General features: G+C 39.8%; 1 protein-coding gene across 2 annotated transcripts in view; it reads right to left on the bottom strand.

Moving 5' to 3' along the window:
* The window catches only part of ME1 (malic enzyme 1), a 205750-nt gene that overhangs the window by 22011 nt on the left and 157862 nt on the right, over nt 1-25877 (bottom strand). For both annotated transcript variants that reach the window (XM_076333150.1, XM_076333149.1), the window contains exons 7-9: nt 21857-21966; nt 11432-11529; nt 7869-7982 (exon numbers count right to left, since the gene is read on the bottom strand). In XM_076333150.1, the coding sequence (XP_076189265.1) occupies nt 7869-7982; nt 11432-11529; nt 21857-21966 (322 nt within the window). The remainder of the gene's footprint in view (nt 1-7868; nt 7983-11431; nt 11530-21856; nt 21967-25877) is intronic.

Consider the following 25877-nt stretch of genomic DNA (forward strand, 5'->3'; position numbering starts at 1 on the left):
AAGTTGGAGAAGTTCATGAAGAACTGTCTCCTGTGGGAGGGATCCCATGGAGCAGAGGAAGAGTGTGAGGAGTCCTCCCCCCTGGACTCCTCTGGAGTCTCTCCTCCTCCTGGAAGGAGCAGCAGAGACAATGTGTGATGAACTGACCACAACCCCCATTCCCCATCCCCCTGCACCGCTGGGGGGAAGGAGTTAGAGAACTTGGGAGTAAAGTTAAGCCCAGGAAGAAGGGAGGGATGGGGGAAGGTGTTTTTAAGATTTAGTTTTTATTTCTCCTTATCCTACTCTGATTTGATTGGTAATAATTCCCCCCCCCCCCCCCCAATTACCGTGATGGTAATTGCTGAGTGATCTCCCTGTCCTTGTCTCGACCCATGAGCCTTTCGTTATATTTTCTCTCCCCTGTCCAGCTGAGGAAGGGAGTGATAGAGCAGCTTTGGTGGGCACCTGGTGTCCAAGCAGGGTCAACCCACCACACAGGACTCAGTAGTTAATAGTTTTATGAAAAACTGCTTGTATTTTGGATTTGAACTGAAAGCAGTTCTTAGTTTTAGGGAGGGTTCTTAAGTTTTTAGTTTTACTGGCTGATCAACAGCACAAGAAGCAAAGGAGATACTGGGATCAGGCTTCAAGCAAATGTACATCATAGTTTCCACAGAAAGTTACTCATATCATCATATTATAGAACCAAATTGAGGCTCAGATAACAAACAAAAATGACCCATCAATAAAACCCTGAGAAAATTCATCGAAAACAGCTGTAAAAACAGGAGACCAGACTGCACAGCAGACATCTATATGGGATATTACAAAACAGGAGGCAAATCTTAAAAATACCACCAATGTGAAGCCTAATGCCATGGCCTGTTTGAGCTGGTCCTGCCGGGGCTGCCCCTTGAACCGGGGCTGAAGAGCAGAGCAGCTTAATGTCAGCAAGGCAAGAGAGGCAGGGCTGGAAGCTCTCCAAGATTTGCTCTTTCCATCAGCTGGGAGGCAGCTGAGAATAAGCGAGAGCACCCTGATGACTGCACTGTCCCACATTAGAAGCAGTGCTGGCACTTGTCCCGTCTCACAACCAGGGAGGCACAAATCTATTTATATAAACACTTGCCTCCATTTGACTGTGTCAACTGCGGCTTATTTCAACAAGAGAATAGAGATCAGTACACAGATAAATTAATACATTCATCTGAGGTTCTTAAATTCTGAAGACATGAGAACCACAAAAGACATGAGAACTGTAGACCAAAAAGCAAAGCAGTCCATTAGTAAGTTGAGTATTTCTAACTGCAAAATGTTTTGGTTTTAGTTGCATGTTTCCTGTGAGTTCCCTATTGCACAGTTAAGAGGAAAACAAAAAAAAGCAGTTGTTAAAGCATCAAGGAAGAAGAGGAAAAAAAATGATGTGGTTAAGAGTCATGGGAGAAGGTGGTGAAACATCTCCCTCTTGGGAGATGATCTCTACGTGGCCTCGTATCTCCTTCACCACAAGTAAATCCATGGTCTAAAGGCTGTTGATGAACCATCTGGAGGGCTCTAGGCAGGGACTGTAGACAGCGCTGGGAGCTGAGGGACCTCTCCATGGAGTCCCCCAGAAGCATGAAAGGGAAGGGACAGGAGAGGCACAGAGAGCATGCTAGGAGGGGACAGGCCAGGCCACCCTCCCTAGCCAGAACTCCAGGAGAGTATCGGTTATGAGGAGTTGCAAAATGTCAAAAAAAAAGGTGGAGGTATGGATATGGACTCACTGGTCAGGGGTTACTGAAGCCCAAGGGCCTGCAGGTGACAGGCACTCCTGTGCTACCTCGTTTAGGAACCAAAAAGCAGAGACATACAAGCCCTCCCAAATCCGCATACTGAGGCCCTAATTATGAAGTGACTGTGCCTCCTGACCAGGCCCATCACCTAACACCTAAAGGTGAAGAGAGCAGATTAAAACCAGACAAGGCAATTTGGACACAGAATTAATAAACAGTTTGTTGCCAACTGTGTGAAAAACCACAACGTTTTGAAGAGATAATGTCATAATGGTTGGCAGTAAAACATAACATTTAGGTAGAAATGTAATTCTGGTATTGACTTTAAAATACATTGTTAGAAGATTAGGGCTGTTTATTTAAGTCCTGTAAAATTTATAAAATACCCTTTCCATGTAAATAAGCGCACATAGTTAACAGGCAGGACAAAATTTATAGAGACAATTATTTCAAGACTATAAGATCTGAGAAGCAGAGCAAGTCAGGAACCCACAGAAGAACAGAAACAAAATGGAGCAAAACAATCATTCATTTCAATAACAAAGCGTGAGCAAAAGAAATCATAAACCACCCAAATTAGGTCACCATTTCATCAGTACATCTAATGTACACGGTGTCAAAGAGGAAACAGTTACATGCTAACAAATTTAACACCTGAATTTTTGGTGGTGTCTCTTTTAGAGAAAACAATGTGGGTATTCCTTGAGCACACCCCACCAATCATCCTTTTGCCTTGTCCTCACTTGTTTTCACATATTACTGGCCGAGTTTGAGTAATGCCATGAGCGTTCAAAGACTAATTAATGTGTTTCCTTTCTGCAAAACTTATACTTCATATAGAACAAAATAAATGCAAGATGAAACCGCACGGATTGATTCCCCAGACATCAGAATAACTGACAAAGCAAACAAGGATTGCTTCGTTGGGCTAGTACATCAGTAAAATAAGGCAGAAACTGCTTTAAGTGATTGTGGCACCTTAGAGACACCCAAGACATTGCATCTTTGCTAAGACGCAAAGCAGGTTTTTGGCTCAAAAAGTCACAGCCAGTTGCAGTTAGCCATAAATGAACTGATCAAGGACAAAAGTAAAAAGAATAACTGACTGTTGATAAAAAGAAAGCTAGAAATAATTAAAAGTTAGCAGAAGAGGCAGACATAATATTAAGCGGTATATACAAGTTAACATTAAAACCATTTTCAAATTAGTATCTAGAATGAAATCCTTTTTTTTTTTTTAAAGCGATTATTGCTAAAAAATAAGAAAATTCAGTCAGGATGGGATCCAGTTCAATATTAAGATACTTGATTGTGAGCGCTAAAGGCTCTTTCATGTATTATATGAGCTCTGCTGACTGTAATAGGAGCGACCACACCTATATGGCACTGAAATTCTGCTATCAGTCCCAAATGTCCTCCTTTCTCTTCCATCATTCTCTAAGCAAAGATTGAACTATGCATGTATCCAGCTTTGACCAAACCATGAACTTTAATCAAGGTCATATCCACTGCCAGTTAATTGGTTGTGAGGACCTTTTCCAAGTAAGATTGCCAGGGATATTCAAATGGGGGGAAGGAGGAAGGAAAACGAAAACATTTTAGAGGATTATCTACAGGACTGCCTGGGTATCTCCATTCTAATTATTTAGGACCACATAAATTGGTAAACTTTTGGGGTCTACATCCGTCCTCCTCTTACAAAGATCGATATTCTGAGGCCTTCAACTATCAGACCTCAGCTGATGTTCTTGCCATTCTGTTTGGGCTTCACTCAGATGATCTGAAGTCTTACAGGAGTTAAGACCACACATCTAATGGACATTTAAAATACAAAGCACTTGATCAGAAACAAGTATTACTGTGCTGAACTAGAAAGCATAGAGTACAAAACTGTCAAAAGCAGCATTGCTCCATTTTGACATACTCTTTAAAATTAAGGATGATATTCATCCCTAGTGAGGGAACATCATTTGTGCACTGGAGATTATGTGGCATAAAAAAATCTAATCCTGTCTTGCAAATTACAGATAAACTTCACCACAAGAGAAGCATGTTTGGCAGCCCAGCAACACTCCCATCAGCCTGTCATCCATCCTCAGTGAAGGAGCATCCATTCTTGGCAGAGGGCGGGGGGTTTCTACTGAGCCCCTTTAAATATTAAAAATGTCTTATATTTGCATTACATTCCTAGGCAGTTCCAAGAACTATCTTGCCTATCACCCTACCCTGTTCTTGGTATTGCCTTAAAGAAAAAAGGAAAGAAAAAAGAAGCATTTGCAGCTCATTACTAAAATGCTCAGACAATGGTGAACCTCATGAACATCCCAATACTGTTTATCACTTTCTGCCTCTTCTCAGCTACTTGACACAAAAGAATTTACTTTGAAGTTCATGGGTGAAGATTTGGCCACTAATATACCTAAGCATGGCACTATGGCAGCTTTAAAGATGATACGAAATGTGTTCACCACACATCACACATTTATGTATATTTGTGTGATAAACAGAAAAAAAATGGGAACACTGAGAATATGGGAAAGAAAAGGAACGTAGGAGACATCACCCATCAGTATGTTCATATAGGTAAATATCTATTCATTAATCAGACAGAATGTGACAATATGACAGAATTCAGAAATTCAGAATTAAAGATGAGTCTCAACTGCTTATGCATAATCTCCAAGTACACAAGAGTACAAAAGCAACTTTAAAAGCGTCTTTCAATTAAACATTAAAGTGTCTATCTGAATGCACTGGGATACTTAAGACATGCATTTCAAGAGGAGTGATATCTGTTTCAAAGAGTAAAGTCATGTACTTCAAGTGGCAAAATTCCAATGATATTATGATCTGCAAACCTTCCTGATCCACCTTTGGAGAAAAAATAGTTTTGAAAAGTGAAAGCATACTGAACAGATTAAAAAACACCTCAACAACACCAAAACAATATGAACAACATTTTAAGGTCACTAGAATGAAGTAGAGAACACAACTGTAGACGGTATAACAAATATAGCCTTCATCACCAGTTCTTTCACCACAACATAGCAGAAAGGTTGGTCATCAAACTCGGTTTAATGAAAAAAGATGGTTCCCAGGGGAAAAGAAAAAAATATTAACAGGAAAATGAAAACACAGCTGCACTTGAACAATTAAAAAGCCACAAGGAAAAATCAGCTACAAAAGCCTGATAAGTGACTTCGTGGCAGCTTTTGGGGGCAGGGGAAGAAGAAAAAGGTGGAAACTGCCGTCAGGTCAACAAAAGTTCCAAGGTTATTTTTCTTTGGTTTGCACTGGTTGAAATACTACAGAAAGTAGATGAAAGGAGAAACAATGTTTAAATCTATAATCATGCATTGCAAAATTAATGATCAAAGGACAGCATAGAATAAAAAATGATGTAAAAATTAGTTTAGTTGGACAAAGTAATCGCTGAGTCTTCAGAGAGTCTGTTATTTCTCATACTGCTAAAGCAACATATCAGAATATTTCTAGGACTGAAAAGGTCTCCCTGCTTCAAGTAAAATGCTTTTGATCAGGCAGTTTTTGATAGGGCAAGTTTTAAGGGACTCTTGTTGAACAGGTTTCCATTGATACACCTCCTTAGCGTGCAAAAGTTGGTTAACTGGTGATCTATGCTGTGGCTTGGCAAATCTTATCTTTGTAATAATGAAAAGGTTTCTAACAATAGAGTCCTTCCCATTGTACAGTTTTCTCACAAATCTTCCTCATTTTACTTCTCTTATCTCCTTTCTAAGAGTTTGGAAAGTCCTTCAAGTCTTGCAGCACTTTTCTGCAATCAGCTAAAGCCAAAACAATTTTCTAAGCGGACCTAAAGTACAGCATTCTCTCTCAGGCCAGAAAAAGGAATGAGGAATAGCTTAATTATTTACTTGCTGTATATATGACTTCCCAGCAGTTAAATCACAAGCTTCAAGAGGCTTACATTGTATTTTCTTTCTTCTTTTTTTGGAGGCGGGGGGGGGGATTTTTTATTGTTTTTACTTTTTAGGGGGAACATTTAGCTGTAGAAGAAAGCCAAGAGAGGACTTGCAGAGCCCTAGACCAAGGACAGGTTTCCTTATGCCCAGCTCAGGCCTCACACTGAAGTATCTCCAGCTTCTAGGTCCAGCGGGCTCTGCGCTCAAACACACTGCAGCAGTAAGCACCCACCCATTCTCAAGCCCCCCCAGGACAGCCAGACAGGGAGACTGGTACTCCCAGGTCTTCCAGGAACACCAGCAACGATCCGAAATCCGCACTGTCTGCTCCTGCTGGTTGCATCAACATCTGGCCACAAATTCAGCCCTAATCTATCTCAGACAGCTGTTATGTCTGGCTATCCTGAACAGTTTGCAAATATACTCCGGGCAGGACATGAAATTCAGTGGACTGCTTTTTGGACAAAACCCAAATTAAAGCCCCACCAAGACGAATAAGCAGAGGAAAGGAACTTAGAGGCTGTGTGAGACGCTGATTGGTTTTGGCCCCATTTGAGAGCACTGAAGCTAGAAGGTGGTGAGGAAAGAATACAGTCACTGAGTCACTAAAAATTTAGAAACTGTGAAAGGAATTAGTTGCTGCGTACCAAGAGCAACAACCCAGCTTCTCGCCTGCCTAGCAAATTAGCAGCGAGAGGTGTAAAAGAAGCAGGAAGAGGAAACGAGCAGGAGAGAAGAAAGGCTGGTTAACCACCTTGGCTGGATGGACACACAGCCAAGACTTGTTTTACTGCTTTACGGTCATAAAGTTCCTATACTTCTGCCCCTGCTAGTTTGTTTCCTTAACCACCACCAGGAGGTGATTTTAGTTTAATTGTATTATTTGATAATCCCAGTCTCTATGGTGGAAGAAATTGTGCAACACACCATTCTTCTTAGGCAACCTCTAGGTTTCAACAACCACAGAAGATACACAGGCCTTCAGTCATCTGTGTTTGGATGCAAAAGCACTTTAAGATTATTAGATGAAAACCAAAAGGATTAAAAACACTCATTAAAACAAACAAACAAAAACACCAGAAAAAAATCTGTGTCTTAGATAGTAGCAAATACCAGCATTCTTCTGTACCTGATCAGGCTACTTTTGTGCTTTCTGGCAAGGGATGACCAAGATGACCGTAGTAATACTCTCCCATCTCAATGTCTATGATCCTACTATTTTCCCTTTAACAGTATGAGTGAAAGGTGCTGTGATGCTGTTCAATAAACCAACACAGATACTGACTGCAGAATGCATGCTCCTGATGCAAAGGTATGTGAACTACAAAAGATCCTAAATATTAGACAGCTAAAGAACACTGCTCAAGAGTGCAGTACCAACAAAGATGACCATAAACACTGCTAACCAACAGGCAAGTTGAAAAAGCAAAGCCAACTGGCCTCTCATCCATTTCTTTTAAGTAGCTCACAAACTATTAAATACATAACCACCTTTTAAAACATACCAGTTTCTTTATTCTGGCACATGGAATTAATATGTTACTTTATTTTGGCACATGGAAGGAATGAGGTAAGGGTGACTGATGAAGTCTCTCAGCAGCTTCAAATTCTGACCAGTGTTGATAGCACTGCAGACCACAACATCTGCAACGTGAGCTATATCACTGTGCATAGAAGCTATTTGATGCAATATATCTCAGTTCTTGCAGAAGGGTGACATGCTTGCAACACCAAAAATATTTTTGAAGAGAATATTTTCCTGTTCCTTTTAAAAATCCTTGAATGCTATCCTAATACTGTATCTATACATCTTTGTGCAAGATTGGGCTAACAAATAATAGTTGCATTAACATGGGAAATACTAAACCCACTAGTTGAACGTTTCTTTCCTTACACATTTTTTAATGAACTGCTGAAAAATTCTCTTCATTATGTGCTCATCCCTAATAAAAATAGAACAGGAACTCCAAGCATAATCATGCCCCCCCCCCCAAGTAACATGGGAGTCTGTCATTCACTTAATACACTTTAGAAAAGAAAAAGAGCTTGCTATGTCAAGAGAGATAAATTGTTGTAGTTGCTTTCACAAAGAATACAATACGTTCTTGCCTTTATCTACAGACTGCAAATAACTATCATGGTATTTAAAGGAATAAGAAAATTGTATTACCTTTACTATTAATCCCTTTGAGTCAACCATCCATATCCTTTTGATAGCTGCATCTTTAGATACCCCTTCTTTTTCCATAGCCATAACAATGAGGTTTGCTATCCCCAGTGCAGCCTGAAGGAAAGAGAAGAAAAGCAGTATACGGAACTAGAAATGAAAGAAATCCCCTGCTCACATGTTTCCTCTACCCACTATTTTAGATAAGTTTCTTAATTTTATTTAAGAATAAAACTGAATCATTATTTTTTCATAAAGTAAACACTAATGAACTGTTGCTACCATCTGGTAATTAGAAACCATAATGTAGATAAATAGTATAGATAAATCTTAAATCATATAGATAAATCATAGTCTAGATAAATCTTAAGATGGCATTTACAGTGTGGAGAGCATAATAAATGTTTAAATTCTAATGAAAAATGCTAAAACTAATATTTATTCTACATAATCATCTCAGAATATATTAAATATTTTTTCTTCTTTGAAATTTTCTTTTGTTCATTAGATTTTTTTTTTAATTTAAACCAAAGGAAACCACACTCCGCATGCCAGAATGTAAAATGCAGTCCTGAAAGATTTTTTGCTCTTATCTTTTTTTAAAATGTCCATCAAGAAGGTAAGTCTCCTTTTACCTACTATTCATGTGTTTTGTTACTCTAGACTTGGCTGTGCTCCCAGTGAAAGCAGGGGCGAGAAAAATTCACTTATCAATATTTTGCTGAAACATGTATCATTCTTACTGGATTTTATAGTATTTCATCCAACAGATCAAATGTCATGCAGGTACAGATTGAAAAACAGGCAACAAAATGAGCCAACAGACGACTCAGTATTTCTGATTACCAACTCATATACATATTTATGGGGTTGATTCTCTTTCTTGTTCTTTATTATTCAGTTTCACTGAGAATCAAGTGAGATTCCCTTTTTTTAGTTACGAAATAAGTAGTTGTATTAGGAATGACCTCCCACAGTAGGGATATCTACCATTACCTCTTTGCAATAACAGGCACACTGACAATACTAATGAAAAAAAAAACCACCACATTAGACCAGTGACGAGTGGCGTCCCGCAGGTCCATATTGGGACCGGTACTGTTTAATATCTTCATCAATGACATAGACAGTGGGATCGAGGGCACCCTCAGCAAGTTTGCAGATGACACCAAGCTGAGTGGTGCGGTCGACACGCCAGAGGGATGGGATGCCATCCAGAGGGACCTGGACAAGCTTGGGAAGTGGGCCCGTGTGAACCTCATGAGGTTCAACAAGGCCAGGTGCAAGGTCCTGCACCTGGGTTGGGGCAACGCCTGGGATCAATACAGGCTGGGGGATGGAGGGATTTAGAGCAGCCCTGCCAAGAAGGACTTGGGGGTACTGGTGGATGAAAAGCTGGACATGAGCCAGCAACGTGCGCTCACAGCCCAGAAGGCCAATGGTATCGTGGGCTGCATCAAAAGAAGCGTGGCCAGCAGGTCGAGGGAGGTGATTCTGCCCCTCGACTCTGCTCTGGTGAGACCCCACCGGGAGTACTGTGCCCAGCTCTGGAGCCCTCAGCAGAAGAAAGACATGGACCTGTTGGAGCGGGTCCAGAAGAGGGCCATGAAAATGATCAAGGGGATGGAACACCTCTCCTGTGAAGAAAGGCTGAGAGAGTTGGGGTTGTTCAGCCTCGAGAAGAGAAGGCTTTGGGGAGACCTTCTTGCAGCCTATCAGTACTTAAAGGGGGCTTCTAAGAAAGATGGGGACAAACTTTTTAGCAGGGCCTGTTGCGACAGGACAAGGGGGAATGGCTTTAAACTAAAGGGGGGTAGATTGAGACTAGATAGAAGGAAGAAATTTTTTACGCTGAGGGTGGTGAAACACTGGCCCAGGTTGCCCAGAGAGGTGGTAGATGCCCCATCCCTGGAAACATTCAAGGTCAGGTTGGACAGGGCTCTGAGCAACGTGATCTAGTTGAAGATGTCCCTGCTCATTGCAGGGGGATTGGACTAGATGACCTTTAGAGGTCCCTTCCAACCCAAACTATTCTATGATTCTATGACCATGGATTCATCTGTCTGTTGAACATTGAGCAAAACCAGGGGAAGGAACTTCAGAAAGACAGGCAGCCTTGATGTACAAAGGCGTTGACATGCCAGACATGGATGCAAGTCACTCTGAAAACTACAGACCTGATCTCAGTAGCACCAATTATTGAACCAAATTAAAGTTATCTGGACTACACAAACTGGATTAGTATATTGCACCTATAGTGGGGTTTGGTGACCATGAACAATATTTTTCAGAAGTCTGCATGGGGTTGTAGACTTCATACAAGAGATGACAGCTAGCCACACTGTAGGTAAGTACAACCTTTACTTGTGTGTCAGTGGCTTAGAAATTTATACTGAAAAATTAGTATCAAAAAATAACGTGCATAAAAACCTTCAGAAATGGAGGATCTCATAGAATCACAGAATCATTAAGGTTGGAAAAGACCTCTAAGATCATCGAGTCCAACCATCAACTCAACACCACCATACCCACTAAACCATGTCCCTAAGCGCCTCATCTACTCGTCTTTTAAATACCTCCAGGGATGGGGACTCCACCACTTCCCTGGGCAGCCTCTTCCAATGTTTAACCACTCTTTCAGTAAAGACATTTTTCCTTACGTCCAATCTAAACCTCCCCTGCCGCAACTTGAGGCCATTTCCTCTCGTCCTATCGCTTGTTACTTGGGAGAAGAGACCAACACCCACCTCGCTACAACCTCCTTTCAGGGAGTTGTAGAGAGCGATGAGGTCTCCCCTCAGCCTCCTTTTCTCCAGGCTAAACAGTCCCAGTTCCCTCAGCCGCTCCTCATAAGACTTGTGCTCCAGACCCCTCACCAGCTTCGTTGCCCTTCTCTGGACACGCTCCAGCACCTCAACGTCCTTCTTGTAGTGAGGGGCCCAAAACTGAACACAGTATTCGAAGTGCAGCCTCACCAGTGCTGAGTCCAGGGCCACGATCACTTCCCTGCTCCTGCTGGCCACACTATTTCTGATACAGGCCAGGATGCCATTGGCCTTCCTGGCCACCTGGGCACACTGCCAGCTCATGTTCAGCTGGCTGTCGACCAACACCCCCAGGTCCTTTTCCGATAGGCAGAATACTGAAAAACTATATTTAATGACAGGAAAAATCAAAGGGGCACTGCTTCTTACTAAATAACACTGACTCTGGTAAATACATTTTATTTCATTTCTCTTTGGTGGCCTGATATATTTCCTCATCTTTCCAAAAAGTTTTGTTTGTTTATATTGAGAGCAGTTCAATAATTTACAGCTGAAGAGCTAAAACCTGAAGTTTTAAAAAGAGAACAGATCTCTGCAATATGTCTTGTGAAAAATATGAGGCTTGACCAGATGATCAGAGATTTTTCAGTAAGTTTACATTTGAATTAAGAACCAACTTTCAGCAGGTATTAGTGATCATTCTACCCATTTAATCTTCTTGCTAACTGGATACATATAACTTGATTAAATATTAAGAAAAATCTTCATAGTACAATTTTTACTGATGTATAAAATACATACCTCTCCAGCTCCCTGGAACAACACTGTGTGATCTGATAACCTGTTATTGGTGATACGCAGAGCTGCAAGAAGACCTGCAACAGCCACAGATGCAGTTCCTGAAATAAAAAAATGAATATATTTGGTTATTCTGGAAATAATTACAAAGCATTACATTTTAAATAGTTCCACAGCATCTTGCGGCTAAAAGATACAAGTACTTAGGGTAGTAACAAAAAGTTCAGTGGAACTGGAGTTGATCTACTTTATTCTTATGAAAGTCAAATGTAAGTGGGAATATCTTCAGAGTAAAAGTAAATAAAATATGATTGATTGATTCTACTGGATGGGCATAATGGCTGGGGCATTCGAACTATTATAAAATATTCTGGTTATGACCTTTTTTGGGAGGAAAGGGTGTGAGAGCCAGACAGAAGTATTTTGAAGGACTCCAGATACTGAAAATTAAGATACTGGTCTCATTCTTCAAACAGATATACTTCAAATACAGTAAAATACAAGACTAAAATAAAACTTTATTTCTCATGGGGAGGTTGTCAGAGTAGAAGAGCAAACTGAACATTTACAGAGAAACTAAGCTAGCTGAAAGAGTAAGGACAGCTTATTTAAGACACCAACTGTCCTACTGCATCTGAAAGCCCTCGGGACTCCAGTCTACTGTGAAAGGGGTACTAGCATGTAAAACATTGGAAGTACCTTTTAAATCTATCTTTGAGTTATGCCACACAGGGAAAAAGGCTAACATTTATTTTTATGATTTAGCCTGTGGAGGCCTTTCTTCTCCAAACCAAAACCACAAAGAGTGAGATACCTGTCTGCCTTTGAATGGAAAGATTTTGGTCCTCATCATGAGAAACACCTCTTAAGAAAAAGTAGAGCAATAAACAGATCTCAAGTAGGCATCTAACCCAAACCTGTTCACAATGGCAGGATCAACAATACCTCTGGGATTTCTGACAGATCTTTGTCTAACTTGTTCCTAACATCTTCTTTCGAATACTCCTATGATCTCCTCAGCAAGCTATTCCAGTGTTTCAATATACTTTTTGTTGAAAATTTCAAATCTAAGTGTTTTTTCTTCTTCTTCTTCTTCTTCTTCTATTTTGGCCTCTTGTCTTATCTACCACTGGAAAACCTGTTCTTTCATCTTTGCAACAAGACGTGTATTATATTTGAAGACTAACGATGTCCCAACCTGCTTTTCTTATGTGGAACAATCCCAATTCTTCCACTCTTTCAGAAAGATACGTTTTCTAAAACAGTTAGCACTCATTTCTCTCCTCTGGACTTTATCCATTTGTTTCTTATCTTTCTTGAATTGCAGCATCCAAACCTATAGACAACACTGCAGCTGAATCATTAGCACTGCCGAGTCTAGCTGTCAGCTTCTGTCACGCTGAAGAAAGTTGTATTTAGTTACCAGGACGTGGTATCTGGCTCTTCTGATCCAAAGACCAGTTACTCCTTCTCCCCAACAAAGCCTACTGGAGGGGGAAGGCCTTCTTTCATGGTTTACTGACTTCAGGTAACAAGCTTGTATTTTTTACAAATGATCATCGTCACTAAAGCCCAGGCACAAGGTGGCCCAAAAAAGACAGTCAGACTCCTTATTCCTGCAACAAACTTGGATCCATTAAATATAAGAAAAAAGCCCAAGAAAGTGCATCAGTTTTCAACAAGTTCACAGAATCCAGAAAGACATCCTGTGGACGGGGATATGGCAGTGAGGTAGATGATGCCAGCAGAAAAGTTGTGCTCAGTGTGCCTTTTTAGAGGAGGTTCCGAAGAACCGATAGCGGACAGCATTGATTTCATCAGGACTGAAAGAGCTGTATCAGCCACTAACGATTAGGTATTGAAAGTGGAAAAATGGGTTTCAACAGTCTTTTAGGATTTATGATGCCTATCTGATTCAGAGAGAGCTGAACCACAGGGAGACAAACATGAGCCCTGAGATGTCCCCCTTGTTCAGTTCTGGGCATAAGAACTTAATTCTTCCTTCTCCAGGCAGCGGCTGCCATTGACTGACCCAAGGAAACCAAAGATGAGCCATAAATGATTTTGAGAAGCCTGCAAGAACGTGCAAGGAGGAGATCTGCTGGCTCCTACAAGTCTGTTCCTGATCACCACAGCCCTAACTGCAATTGTCTACAAGCCACCTGGTTGCTTTTGAGGGGAGAATTCACATTGCTACTGATTTTTCCTCCAGAAAAAGTGTGAAATAGGTATGACCAGCCCTCCAAAAGCACTTGGCCCAGAATCTGCACATTCAACATTTGCCCTTAATGTGCAGCTCCCCTGAAGGATGTACTTTTGCTGTTCACAAGCCTACTTTCTCATAAGCGAGGCAAAGTTTAAGGCTGAGACAGCAGTAATCTCTACATTAAACTCAAGGAGATGCTCAAAACAGGTATTCGTATTGCAGGCATACAGACCATTAAGTTTCAAATACATGTAGCTAATGAACTAAAAGAACAGAAGTAGTAAGAAGCCTGGTATTGGGTAACCCTCTCCTTAAAAGATGTCATTTGGGTGATGGGTTTGAATCTGTGGTTTATAGGTAGGATCATCTGAGTTTCATGAATGGTTACGTTTTCAAGGTAATGCTTAGTAAAATTTAAGAACACATTTTAAAGTTAGAAAGTCACTTCTTGAAGTAAATCCACCTGAACAGTTCAAAAACATGTGTCTTTAGAACTAAAAAGTTTGTTACGTGCTTTTGATTATGACTTTTCCTTTCAATCATCAGAAATACAGGACACCTTGTTCTCATCCCACTTAATGTTTGGACCATACAAATTTGTCAGTTTTAGCTATTTAGTAATTTTTATGACTTGTTCTGAGAGCTGAGATCATTTACTCTCTTCTCCCTCATTTCTAAATAAAAATATCTAAAAAATGGTTCCTCTGAGGCACGGCTTTGGGAACAACAACCGTCGGACTGAGACACTTCAACCCCACAGTATCCAAGAGCTAGCTTGTTTCTTTCCCAGATGAAATTAAGTCTTCCTCTGGCGAGTGCCAAATTGGCAAAGACCAAAAATGGCAAAAGAGAGAAGTCAGACCGTGCTCTCAGTTTCCCTTGGTACTCTACCAAACAATCCTCATAACTGGCAATGAAAAAATCCCATCCTCTCGTTGGATGCCAAATTCTTTCTTCTATTTTATATTACACAGCTGTGCTTGCAGGGGAGGAGGAGGAAGCCTACATAACATGGCTTATTCCTAAGACCATCGATCTGGTCTCCTGAAAAGGAAACCTGAGCTGGAGCACTGTAAGGTCCTGTTTCCAGCCCTTGAAGACAGAAGTTGTGACCACGGCAGCACCAGAGGACTTCTCAGAGAGCCGGGAAAGCTGCTCTTCAAGCTGCTTTCTTCTGACAGAGACAAAATGAAACACTGAAAATTTATAACGAATGGGATCCTGCTTATCTTCATGGCTGATGTACTGTTGCTAAGTTTGTTAGCCAGAAAAATGGACTACGATTAAGTATTATCCGTTGGCATACTTTTACAAACTCTATTACAATACCATCTTCTGTTTTAAGGAAAAAGAAAAGAGGTATGAAACATGAATAAAATACTACATTGAATGTCAGTAACATTTTGCATTGATTACTTATGCAGGATGTGAGTTATTACCTGTATGTTCATTATGAGGGTGATTCAGAACAAAGGTTATAGTAGCAGCATATAAAGGCTTAAATATTGTATTTCTCACAAATCACACTTTGCACAGAAGAACTGCTCTAAAAATAGTATTTTAAAAGTACCCCACATCGGTTTTATTCAGCCATTTGACTCTAAAAAGCATAATAACCCAGTTTATTAGATTACTGAACCCACTATCACTGCTGCTGGCAGTGGCTGTCATCACTCCTCGTCAGCAGCTTCCCTTATTTCTTCCTATTGAAAGGGGGGCACCGTCAGTGTGAATAGCAGATCTGTTTAACCGGAACTGCTCTGACTAACGGCATGACCTTAAATTTCACCCTGAATACTGACTCGAGTTTTTGAAAAGAATCAAAATGCAATTCACATCCATCTGCCAAAGCCTAACCACTTCTCATGAACATTACGAAGCAGAAACAGAATTTCGCTGCTTTTCTGACTGTCATCGCTATAGGAAGGAGAGAAATGGCTTCACCTCCCTCTCCCACAGAGCACCGGTTAAGTCCCTTGTGTGCAGAATAAGATAGACAATGTTCACGGATATGATTTTGAAAACCGATTCTATCTTCCCCAAATTTCTAGAAGAATAACCACAGCAAGTTTAACAAAGGATAGTTTTCTAAAGCAGTGTTAGCTGCTGTGACAGCAAACACTTCATTATAGTTTTATAGGAAGGTGAGTCATATCTTGTAAAAATATGGTAGATGTGACATTTCAAAGTACACTATTCTTTATCAAGTCTTTGTTTTCTGTCCAAGATTCTTTAGCCTTACTTGTTACTGTAAACTGTACGACTGAGCATGAATATGTCAAAGGAAATCCTAGAGACCACGGCCTTTTGGGGTTGGCACATTATAAATGCTTTGGAGCAGAGAGTCTTCTTTCAGCAGATGCAACAATTAAAGAAAAAAAGGGGGGAAAAAAGCCCCAAAACATGAGGAACGAGAATTTAATTTTTATTGGATGTAGTTTAATTTACATTAGCAAGAAATGGCTTACAGCACTGAAGCCTTTGTCCATTATTTAAAGTTTCAAAAAATAAAACTTGTAATCAAGTATCAGTAGTTCCTTTACGTCATTTTCCCTACCTCATCTTAAAAAGCTAGCAAACAAGAAGAGGGGAGGAATTTCCGCAGCACATCCTAAAATCTGAGCTATTCGTTCTGGACTAAAAGATTAGGAAGTGGTAAAAGTAAAATTCATATTTCTCAATAGACAGCATAATAGAAATCACATGTTAACACGGTCAGTCTTCCAAATAGCACTGCATAGAGTGCCAGGGAAAAAATAAATCATTCCCCTCTCCTACACTAACTGGGGAAAAAAGGTGAGAGTCAAGATCCTGTCTAAAAGGTGTAATCTCAGCTGCGAGTGAGGCAAGTGCTATGGCTGTGGGTAGATCAAAAGGACCCTCTTAAGAGATGGGAGCTCCTTCTTCTTGCCATGAACTGGCTTTTCAAAGCTTTGTACGCGCGCTGCCCTGCTCTGCAGCCACAGCAGGCAGGCAGTGCAAAGAGGGGAAAAGGCTCTAGTGAAGGAGAAACGGAGCCTTTTTAAAAGAGCAACTGCTTGGTATATTTGAGAAGGGATAGAGTCCCAGAAGCACAGGGTGGCTGAGGCTGGGAGGTCATCTGGTGCCACCCCCCTCCTCAAGTAGGGCCACCTGGAGCCGGCTGCCCAGGAACATGGTGAGAATGGATTTCTTTTTTTTAACCCATAACGAGCAAAAAATTAAACAGAAGAATACTTGTATATACACGTATATACACATGGAAAAGTATACAAAAGCTACAATGGGGGATTTACTTGAAAGCATACTGATTTCAATGCAAATTTACCACTGAGTACCAGAGAGGTGATATCCTGAATATACTGGAAGAAAAATATACTTCACATAACCCTACAGTGTGTATCTTAATAGGGTTTTTTTTATTATTTTATTTTAAAAATCCCAATGTCTGTTTCACCTGGAAGCAAATGTCACTTCATATTATGAAAGAGGTTTTCTAGAGTTTGCACATAATATCAGAATTTGAGATATATGATATCAATATATGAGCTATTGCATGTCATTCAACTTTGCATTTTTCAAATTCTTGATCAGAGAATGAATTGGAAGCCCTGTGCCCATCACAACCACAACAACAAACCCCAAACCTTCTTTACAATTTGATTTCAAAAACTGTAATTTCCAGGTACCAAATGTATCATTTCCGATGTTAACGTTAAAAAGAATTGAATCTCAAAAAGGAGAATGCTTGTGACAGAGAAATTCTGACTTCTGAGAACTGCACTGACTTAACGTTAAATTGGTCATAACATAACTTCCAGGTATAATTTTTCTAATTATTCAAATGGCAGTCTGCTGAACATTTAGCATATATTTTAAATCAAACCACACATGTAAGATGGAATAATAATCTTAAATTATATGTGCTCTACATTTTTATTTTAGGTCTGTTTCTTTTCATAAAATTTTGATGCAATTGAACAGCACAGCTGTTAAAAACTAATGACAGCTAAGGTCATGATGGATACCAAAGTAAATTCCAGTCCAGTGCAATCTCTCCATGCAAATATTTTTGTTGGCATAAAATACGGGTTCTGTGTTCATAATGGGGAAAAGCATTCCACCTGTGGGCACAGTGAAATAGAGCTATAACACTAGAATAAAAACTCACAGTATTATACTGCATCAAGAAACACTTATGTAGATTGGTTTATACTGCAGAAGTTTGTCATTTTCCATTGAGACAATTTTAAAGTACAGGGGTGGGGAAAAAAATCAAAACAATTGAAACAATTGAAATAATTGGCCTGCATAGAAGCAGCAAGGCTACAGAAATTTATGCCACTATTTCAAATTTAACCACATCAGCAATGACTACAACCAGCTATCATGTGATAAGCTTTGAGAGACCCATGTAAAACAAATGCACGGCTTCTAAGACATGGAAACGTGCCTTAAGCCACTGACTGTGCTTGAGTAGCAAAAACTCTTTCAACAGACACACCGAAACCAAGATGGGTGTGGAAAAGGGAGCGCTACGGCACCCTGCTCTGTGCCAGGTGGGTTTGACGAGGGGCAGGCAGGTACGGCCCGAGCCGATCCCACCCGTGAGTGGGATTTCAGGCACTGCAATCCTGGACTTGTACCCAGGACGACTTCTTTAACCGATCTTAAGAGATTTGTTCAACATCCCCACAGCAGGGAAGGGAACAGGTTAGTTTCTCCAATGGGATTTTCAACCTCCTAAACTGTGAATCGCAACCCTGCCTCCTCCCAGGGGTGATCAAGCAGAGAACATCTTCCACCCTGATAAACAGCTTTGTTTGCCAACAAAAGCCCCAATTCTTCTTCTGGCATTGGTCCATTCCCAGGCAGGGGTTGGAGAGAAAAGAAAAAAAAAAAAAAAACCACACCACCACACATTTTGTATCTTTAAGAAAATTCCACTCTGTCCTTATGACTCCCCCTTCCTAAATATACTGGAGATGAGCAAAGCTAGCAACCCAATCTAATTCACTTATTTCTAAATGTTGTGAAGCTTGACATTACAATATTAATTATTATTTCTCCCATATAGGAAATTATGATTTTTAAAAAAAAACAATTTTGGACAATACTCTCTAATAGATAGAGAGAACCAGATAAAAGTATTTGGTTTGAATCCAAGGCTTTCACTGATTTACATTTCCAAAACCCATATTCTATATGTTTCAGAGAGGGGAAAAAAAAAAAGCAGCAAGCTGATTTGTGGTCAGAATAAAAACAAAGAAGAATCCAAGGAAATGAGGGAATATTTTCTCCCTAAAGCAACATTATTGCTACTGTGTTTGTAAAAAAAATTTTGAAAATATAAATATGAAGAAATGATCATAATCGCAGAGGGAAAAAATTCACCACCCATTCAAACCCAAGATGCTTTCTAGAATGATAAAATAAGAGCAATTTTATTATTCCAATACAGATTTATAGCAGTTGGTCAGAATCCTGTTCGCCCTTGTTCCCAGTTCCTTGAGTACAGAGAGGGGACGTAGAAAAAGTTAAAAAGCTTTTTCCGAAGTAAGAGATGTGACCGTGCTGTAGCAGGGATGGAGACGAAACTGTTTCCAGAAATTCTTAAATATATCTATAGGTGACCCTTAATGGCCAATCTTTAGTGGTTTTAGATCATCAGTGTTTTGGCAGACACTTTTTTCCAAATGTTCTGCAATGGCATCAGTTAGGGGCATGCTGACACCGGGCAAATAGCTGCGAGCTAACAGAAGGCAACTGCGTTTGACAAAGTTACTACTTGCAAATGGATATTCAGCTTGCCATATTTTCTTTATCTTTTATAGTGTCTGGCAGGAGTCAGGATTGTATATTAGTTTTTTTAGATTTGAGGTACTTAAAGGTCCTCATTGCATCACTAAAATATATAGGAATCCTTTGTCCGGATATCCTGTGGCAGCGAAAAAAGCCTCAAGCCCTTCCATGAAACACAGTAAACATTTATTTCGATCACTAAAGTAGCTTTGGCTTGACAAATATTTGGACTAGGAGAAACTATGTTTAAAATATCATGTAAGCACTATCTTCAGAAGATGATGGCAAATCAGATGCAATGTTGTGTTTGCTTGCTTTTATTGGCCTGACGCTATTTGTCAGCTTTACTGCTCTAGGGGTAGAAAATACAACTTGTATACAGAGAAGGCCACTCTTTCAAGTAGCCTGGAAAAAATCGTGCCATTTAGAAACTGAAAATCTCTAAGGATTGCTAAAGAAGTTAGCACCATCTATCCTCATTAAAGTTGTCAGGTGAAAGATCCTTAGGGTTTATAAAGCTGGAATAGAAAGAGGGAGAAAAGATCACTGGATCTATATTTGGGCTGTTGTTATTCCACTGCCACATTATAGGGGAAAATGACATCCTACAAAAAAAGTTACTGAAGATACTTATGGGGATATGATGACAAACAACAGAGATCAGAGCAGACTAAATGCATCCACTTTCACCTCCTGGAAGCTGTACAAGCATTAAGGATGGACATCACCCAAAAGTCCCAGACATCGTTTATGAAAATTATCAAAAGACCCACAAACACAAATTAGATTGCAGAAACTGAATAAATTAAAAGACTGCATGTGGCTGCACTTCTAAGGAAGACTGACAGCTGCTACAGCAGCTCAGCCAAAAGCCAAACAGATACCTTCCAACAGTTTTGAACATGAAGACATCTCCTTCCAAGGTGCATGAGAGAGAATGCAATGGTTTTAAAGTGTATCTAGAGACACAGAAGACTTTCTCAGCTTAGTTTACCCATGTTTGGTACACTTTTGCTGAAAAGCTTCTCTACCATTTCTTTGAAACTACATTCTAGTTGAGTCTCTTTCTGATTTGGGGTGAGGACCTTCGTTCTGCAAGGAAAGAGAATTCCCTGTGGGAGCTGGGTCTCTAAACAACTAGGGAAACTTCCAGATGCTGTTTGATCTGCTGTATTAGACTGTCGTAGCCATGACTACACTCAGACCCTGCAGGGTAAGAAGCACCATGCTTCTTACAAAGGGAAATGACATTTTATAATTAGTTTATTACCCATCTGGGAGTTTGTCCTCCATCATTTGTTTCAGATGCAGGAGTACAACTAAGCCAGGCTTGTAACAGAAACATAGTTCATGTGGCCAGCCAAATCCCTAACATCAGAAAGACAAGGGCTATTTGAATTCACTGCCATGCGTTGAGTCCCTGAAATAAGACCTAGGTCCCAAGAATGACTCAAGAATGACTTCTGGAAAACTCAAGCTCCTAATGCTTGGCTTAAAGTGCTACTGCAAACTGTTAGAAATAAAGACAGTTAAACTCCCATTTTTGATCCTGTCACTGCTGAGGACCTCCATCTACCCAAGGAAACACGAGGGGGTAAGAGGCAGCTGGGTGCCCAGGGCCCTCCTTGGGTACCTCTCTCCAGCAGTTCGTCTGACTTCAGTCTCCTCGCAAGGATGGGAGCCAGTGCACTTACTGCCCTAGAGAAAGTTATTCTCCAGTGCTCTTTTCCTGACAGGAAATACGGCAACCCAAGCAGCAGCATCCGCCACTTCAGCCCTGCTTGTCTGTCTTCTTGGGAGGGAAGGGACAAGATGCCTGTCTAGACTGAGCACTGGGGGAATCCCCCTTGCTGATGTTTCCCATCCTAGGTCTTTTCCTTTTGCCAGCTGCTACAAATGATTCAGATGGGAAACCAGAGTCAGGGGGATAATTTCCCTCTAAAATTGAATGCAGCCCTGAGACTGCAAGGAAAATTAGAAGAATATTTAACTGAGTTGTCAGTTTAAGAACTGAAATACAGTTTGACATTTTTCAAGCAAGCTCTGTTGCATGGAGGAACAGTGGAGCAGTTGTCCCTGCAGTGACAAAAAAACTGAGGGAAGTACAGTCCAGGCTTGAGCTTTGACATTTGCCCAAACATCTGAAGTTAATAATTTATATGGGAAAGCCATTCACACACTAAACTATTAAAAAAAAAACCCTGAAGGGTGAACATCTAAATAAAGCATGAGGCATAAATGAGAGGGGAAAGGTTAAGAACAAAGACAGCTCACCAGAAACCCATGCTGATGAAACCCAAGGCAAAATGTGACCTGTACTGAACATCTTCAAATATCACAGGAAAGCTGATACATTTTTTTCCCTCTGGTACATCAGTTAAGACTCATTTTTCTGGCTGGTGAGCATCACAAGAGTGGAGAGAAGCGAAAGAGTCTGTTACCTTGAATGTCATCATTGAAAGTGCAATACTTGTTACGGTACTTATGCAGGAGGCGGAATGCATTAGCATTAGCAAAATCCTCAAATTGAATGAGGCAGTTCATGCCATACCTAGAAAGACAAAAAATTGTGCATTACATTAAAAATAATACATTGTATATTAAAAAGCTATTAACATTTGCAGCTAGATTTTGAATAGAAATACAATATGATTTATACATCTACTAATGTGTTTCTGTTATATTCTGTATCTTTACGTTCATATAAATTATCTAGAAGGCATAATTAGACTACTAATACGCTTTACTCAGTTCTAAGTTAAGAATAAGAGATCAGGGGAAAAGGCCTTCATCTCTCTGCAGACATCTCAACAGAAGTCTTCACTGAGCAATCAGCTAGTGAGCAAAAAAAAATTGGCCCCATAAGGAGGGTAGTAAAAAGGTTAACACATTCAGAACACGGATTTTATTGTATTGTCATTATGCAGGGCAGCAGCATGACATCACTCACAATGTGATGCTCGACCATTCTTATTATAAAAGAGGTACTGATCAGAAACACAGTTAATCTAGACAAATGATAAACATGTGAGAACACTTTAAGGAAGGAAAGTGATAGCTGCAAATCTGAATCGAGTTACACGGCTAACGTACACTAAAACTTTGGGTATATGCAGAGAAGAGGTTATCTACATTTCTTACATCCACTGTTTCACTGGATTGTCAAAACTGATTTTCTGATATGGATACTAGATGTTTCTTAAACAGTATGCTAAGAATCAATGTTATCATCCATTTCAATGTTTTCTCATCCTTGTAGCTAATGAAACAATTCAAATTGACATTTCCTATAGTACTCTGAAATCTCTATGTACTATATTTTGAAAATATAGCATGCAGTTGCATCAGATGAACAATTTCTATCATTTAGCTGATATGACTATCTAAGTCAGTTCAACAGCATGGGTAAGTAACTTTTGATGAACCTTGTGGTAACAGTCTCAAAGTTAATGCCAATCACTACATTTCTTGGAAACAATTCACTGTGTTACCTTGCTGCCTTGGACTCACTGCGTACCAAGGCTGCACTACCAACAGGGAGCAAACAACAGCATTTTTCTAGTATAGGTAGGTGCCTGTGTTGACTTCGACAGGCGTAAGGCATCTCAAATACATCTAAAAATTATCCAAGAGAGTATTTTTATTATTATCACCAGAAACCCATGCTGAGGAAACCCAAGGCAAAATGTGACCTGTACTGAACATCTTCATTATTATTAAATTATCCAAGAGAGTATTTTTTTTTTTAAATAAGGAAACGCCAGACTCCTGGAGCTAGACTAATATGCCAATACCTAACAAGTAAATAATTGCCCTGGTGTGCCAATAAGGTTACTCCTAAAATGAAAGTTAATAATAAGTTAAATTAATTTAATATTACTACTATGCATCCTCCAGTCCTTAGATGCATTTCATAATAGTACTGTCTCTGGATTCCTTGCTTAACATTCCTGTATGGCATTCTGAAATATTTCCTTTAAACAAAAACAAAACCAAAACACCCCCACAAAAACCCAAAAACCACCAAAGACATTTCTAGACAAAAACTGTGTAAAGACTGAATTCAAGCTCACAAGCACATTGGCAACAAGAAAAAAGAAAACATGAACATAACTTCACTATCAATTTCATATAGAAAAAAAAAGTAAAACACTAAAAGTTTAAAATATAGGGTTAGTACTAAAACTGTCTGTACAAGTTTGGATCTGGAAATATCACATAAGCATTACTTGTAATATTATTCCAGGGTGGGATAAAGTTCTTTAAAAAAAAGTATTTTAAACTTAAATAAACCTAATGGCAATTTGCACAGACTAAGGAACCGTTTGATTAAAACTTTAAGAAAATGCTGCATTAAGGTGTTGCTATGCAATTATTACCACTAGGGTCTAACAGGGCAAGATCTCAACAGCACACGTCCTGCTTGAGCTAAAGGAGGTTTTTCCTTATCTGCTAACAGCACAAATCCAAGAGAGACAGTCAAGCAGTTCCTGCTTCATCCAGAAAAACAATACATACATATACTGAGCAGTTCAGTATAAATAATCTACTCTAACATTAATCGAGTTTTTCTTTAAACCATACATATGTTTGGCAACCACGTTAAGCAAAGCCATCAATATAAAAAAAAAAAGGACAAAAGTTCCTGTAACTAAATTAATTTCCATGGAAATCACATCTTTACAGCCATATTACAATTAGCCAAAACTACTGGGATTCCACTGGCAGGAATGGTAATCCCTGCTGAAAATAAATACATCTTCAGGTTTTATGGAAAAACCTGGACTTCTTCAGCAGCATAATGACAGGCAACTGTTTAAAAGAGAATTTGGCGAGTCAGTAATTCAGTACAGTAAATCACAACAGTTCAAATAAGAAACTGGAGCTACTTTTCAATAATTAATTTAAATTTCTAACCTGATTCAGTATCTGACATGAAATTCTGTGATTCCGTAAGGGTCCAGGAGCTGACAGTTGCATAATAATATGAAACTAATGAGATTAACACTCTGGAATCCTGGTTAGAAGTGTTTCTTGGATGTCATTAAGCCAATGTCTGTTTCTTTATTTTACCATATATAACATTCCATTTTCTCATCTGCATTTGATTTTTCTCCATTTTATTACCCATTGCCATTGTAGACATGGATCAAAACTCCCTGTGAATTATATTAAATCAGTGTCCCTGTAGAAAACACTCATCCTATACTGGGCACACTATCCATACTAATTCTCTGAGCAAGATATCATGGCTGTTTAATTAAAATGGAAAAAATGCAGGCAGTCTAATTCTGGGTCTCTGAGATTTTGGTATTATAGCAGAAAAATTTCTAAAGAGCATTCTTATTCGTTGCAAGTGTTATACGTGACCCCCAGGTAAAAACCTCAGACTTCAGTGCTGCCCATGACCAGTAGTACCTCATAAGATTTGTGAAGTTTGAGGTCTGTGTCTTCAAAAAAGTCTAATCAAATCCAGTCACTGGGTACCCATGACAGACAAGAAAATGACACAGTGTTTCTCTGCTTGGAGTATTCCCGTTCTCAAAACCACTAACAGATAAGACATACAGATGAGGTAATACAAAATAGTTCATCTCTGGCATTCCAGAAAATCTCCTTGCAATAATGAATTGGCTACAAAGGTGCCACACGGTTCTGGAAACAGTGACCATACCAAAACAGCCATCAATTATTCTATGACTTCCACATCTTACTATCGCAATCACTTACAGCAGAAAGTTGAGCCAAAACCTAAAATTATGTTCACAGCCAACAGCTCAGTTCCACTTTCCTTCCTGTATCACTCTGCAATAACCTTCCACCCCTATCGCACTCTGATGGATGGGTTTAGGTTGTGGTGTCTCCACTATAAAGGGACCCTCATGAAAGTAGAACATGGCTTCTCTGTTCGCACCTCATACCCTATTGTCATCACAAATCTTCGGTTTGGAACTGCACCTCTTCATAGGTGGGTATGGTAGATAAATGACTGCTGGATGAGAAGGGAACCAAGCACTTCATTGCTCGCCCATGTGCAGTCATCAAATCCTGTTGTGCCTTCCAAACCACTCAAATTCCAGCAACTGTGGGCCACTACAGTGCTGTACTTCATATTATCTTTCAAACATCATGAAAAGAGAAAACAAAGCGTAGAGCTACCCTAAAACGTGACAATCTTAAGATCTATCATCAATATTTTATACAGATAGGGCACAGACTGACTTTGGTGAGTTTCCTCAGATGACATAGAGTGACTGATCAGGTAGGTCCAGAAGCAAGTAACTGAGATTTGCTATAAACAAAATCATCAGATTTAAAAACAACATTGAACGGTTGTGATTGACTGTTACAGGGGGCATGTTAAAAGCAAAAGGCCTGCAGTTGAATGCCAGCAGCTCCAGGCAGGACAAGAAGATTAGGAGGCAGTTACAAGGAACTGTCATGATAGAAAACACCGTAAGA

Source organism: Aptenodytes patagonicus, chromosome 3 (assembly GCF_965638725.1).
Source record: "Aptenodytes patagonicus chromosome 3, bAptPat1.pri.cur, whole genome shotgun sequence".
Lineage (NCBI taxonomy): Eukaryota > Metazoa > Chordata > Aves > Sphenisciformes > Spheniscidae > Aptenodytes > Aptenodytes patagonicus.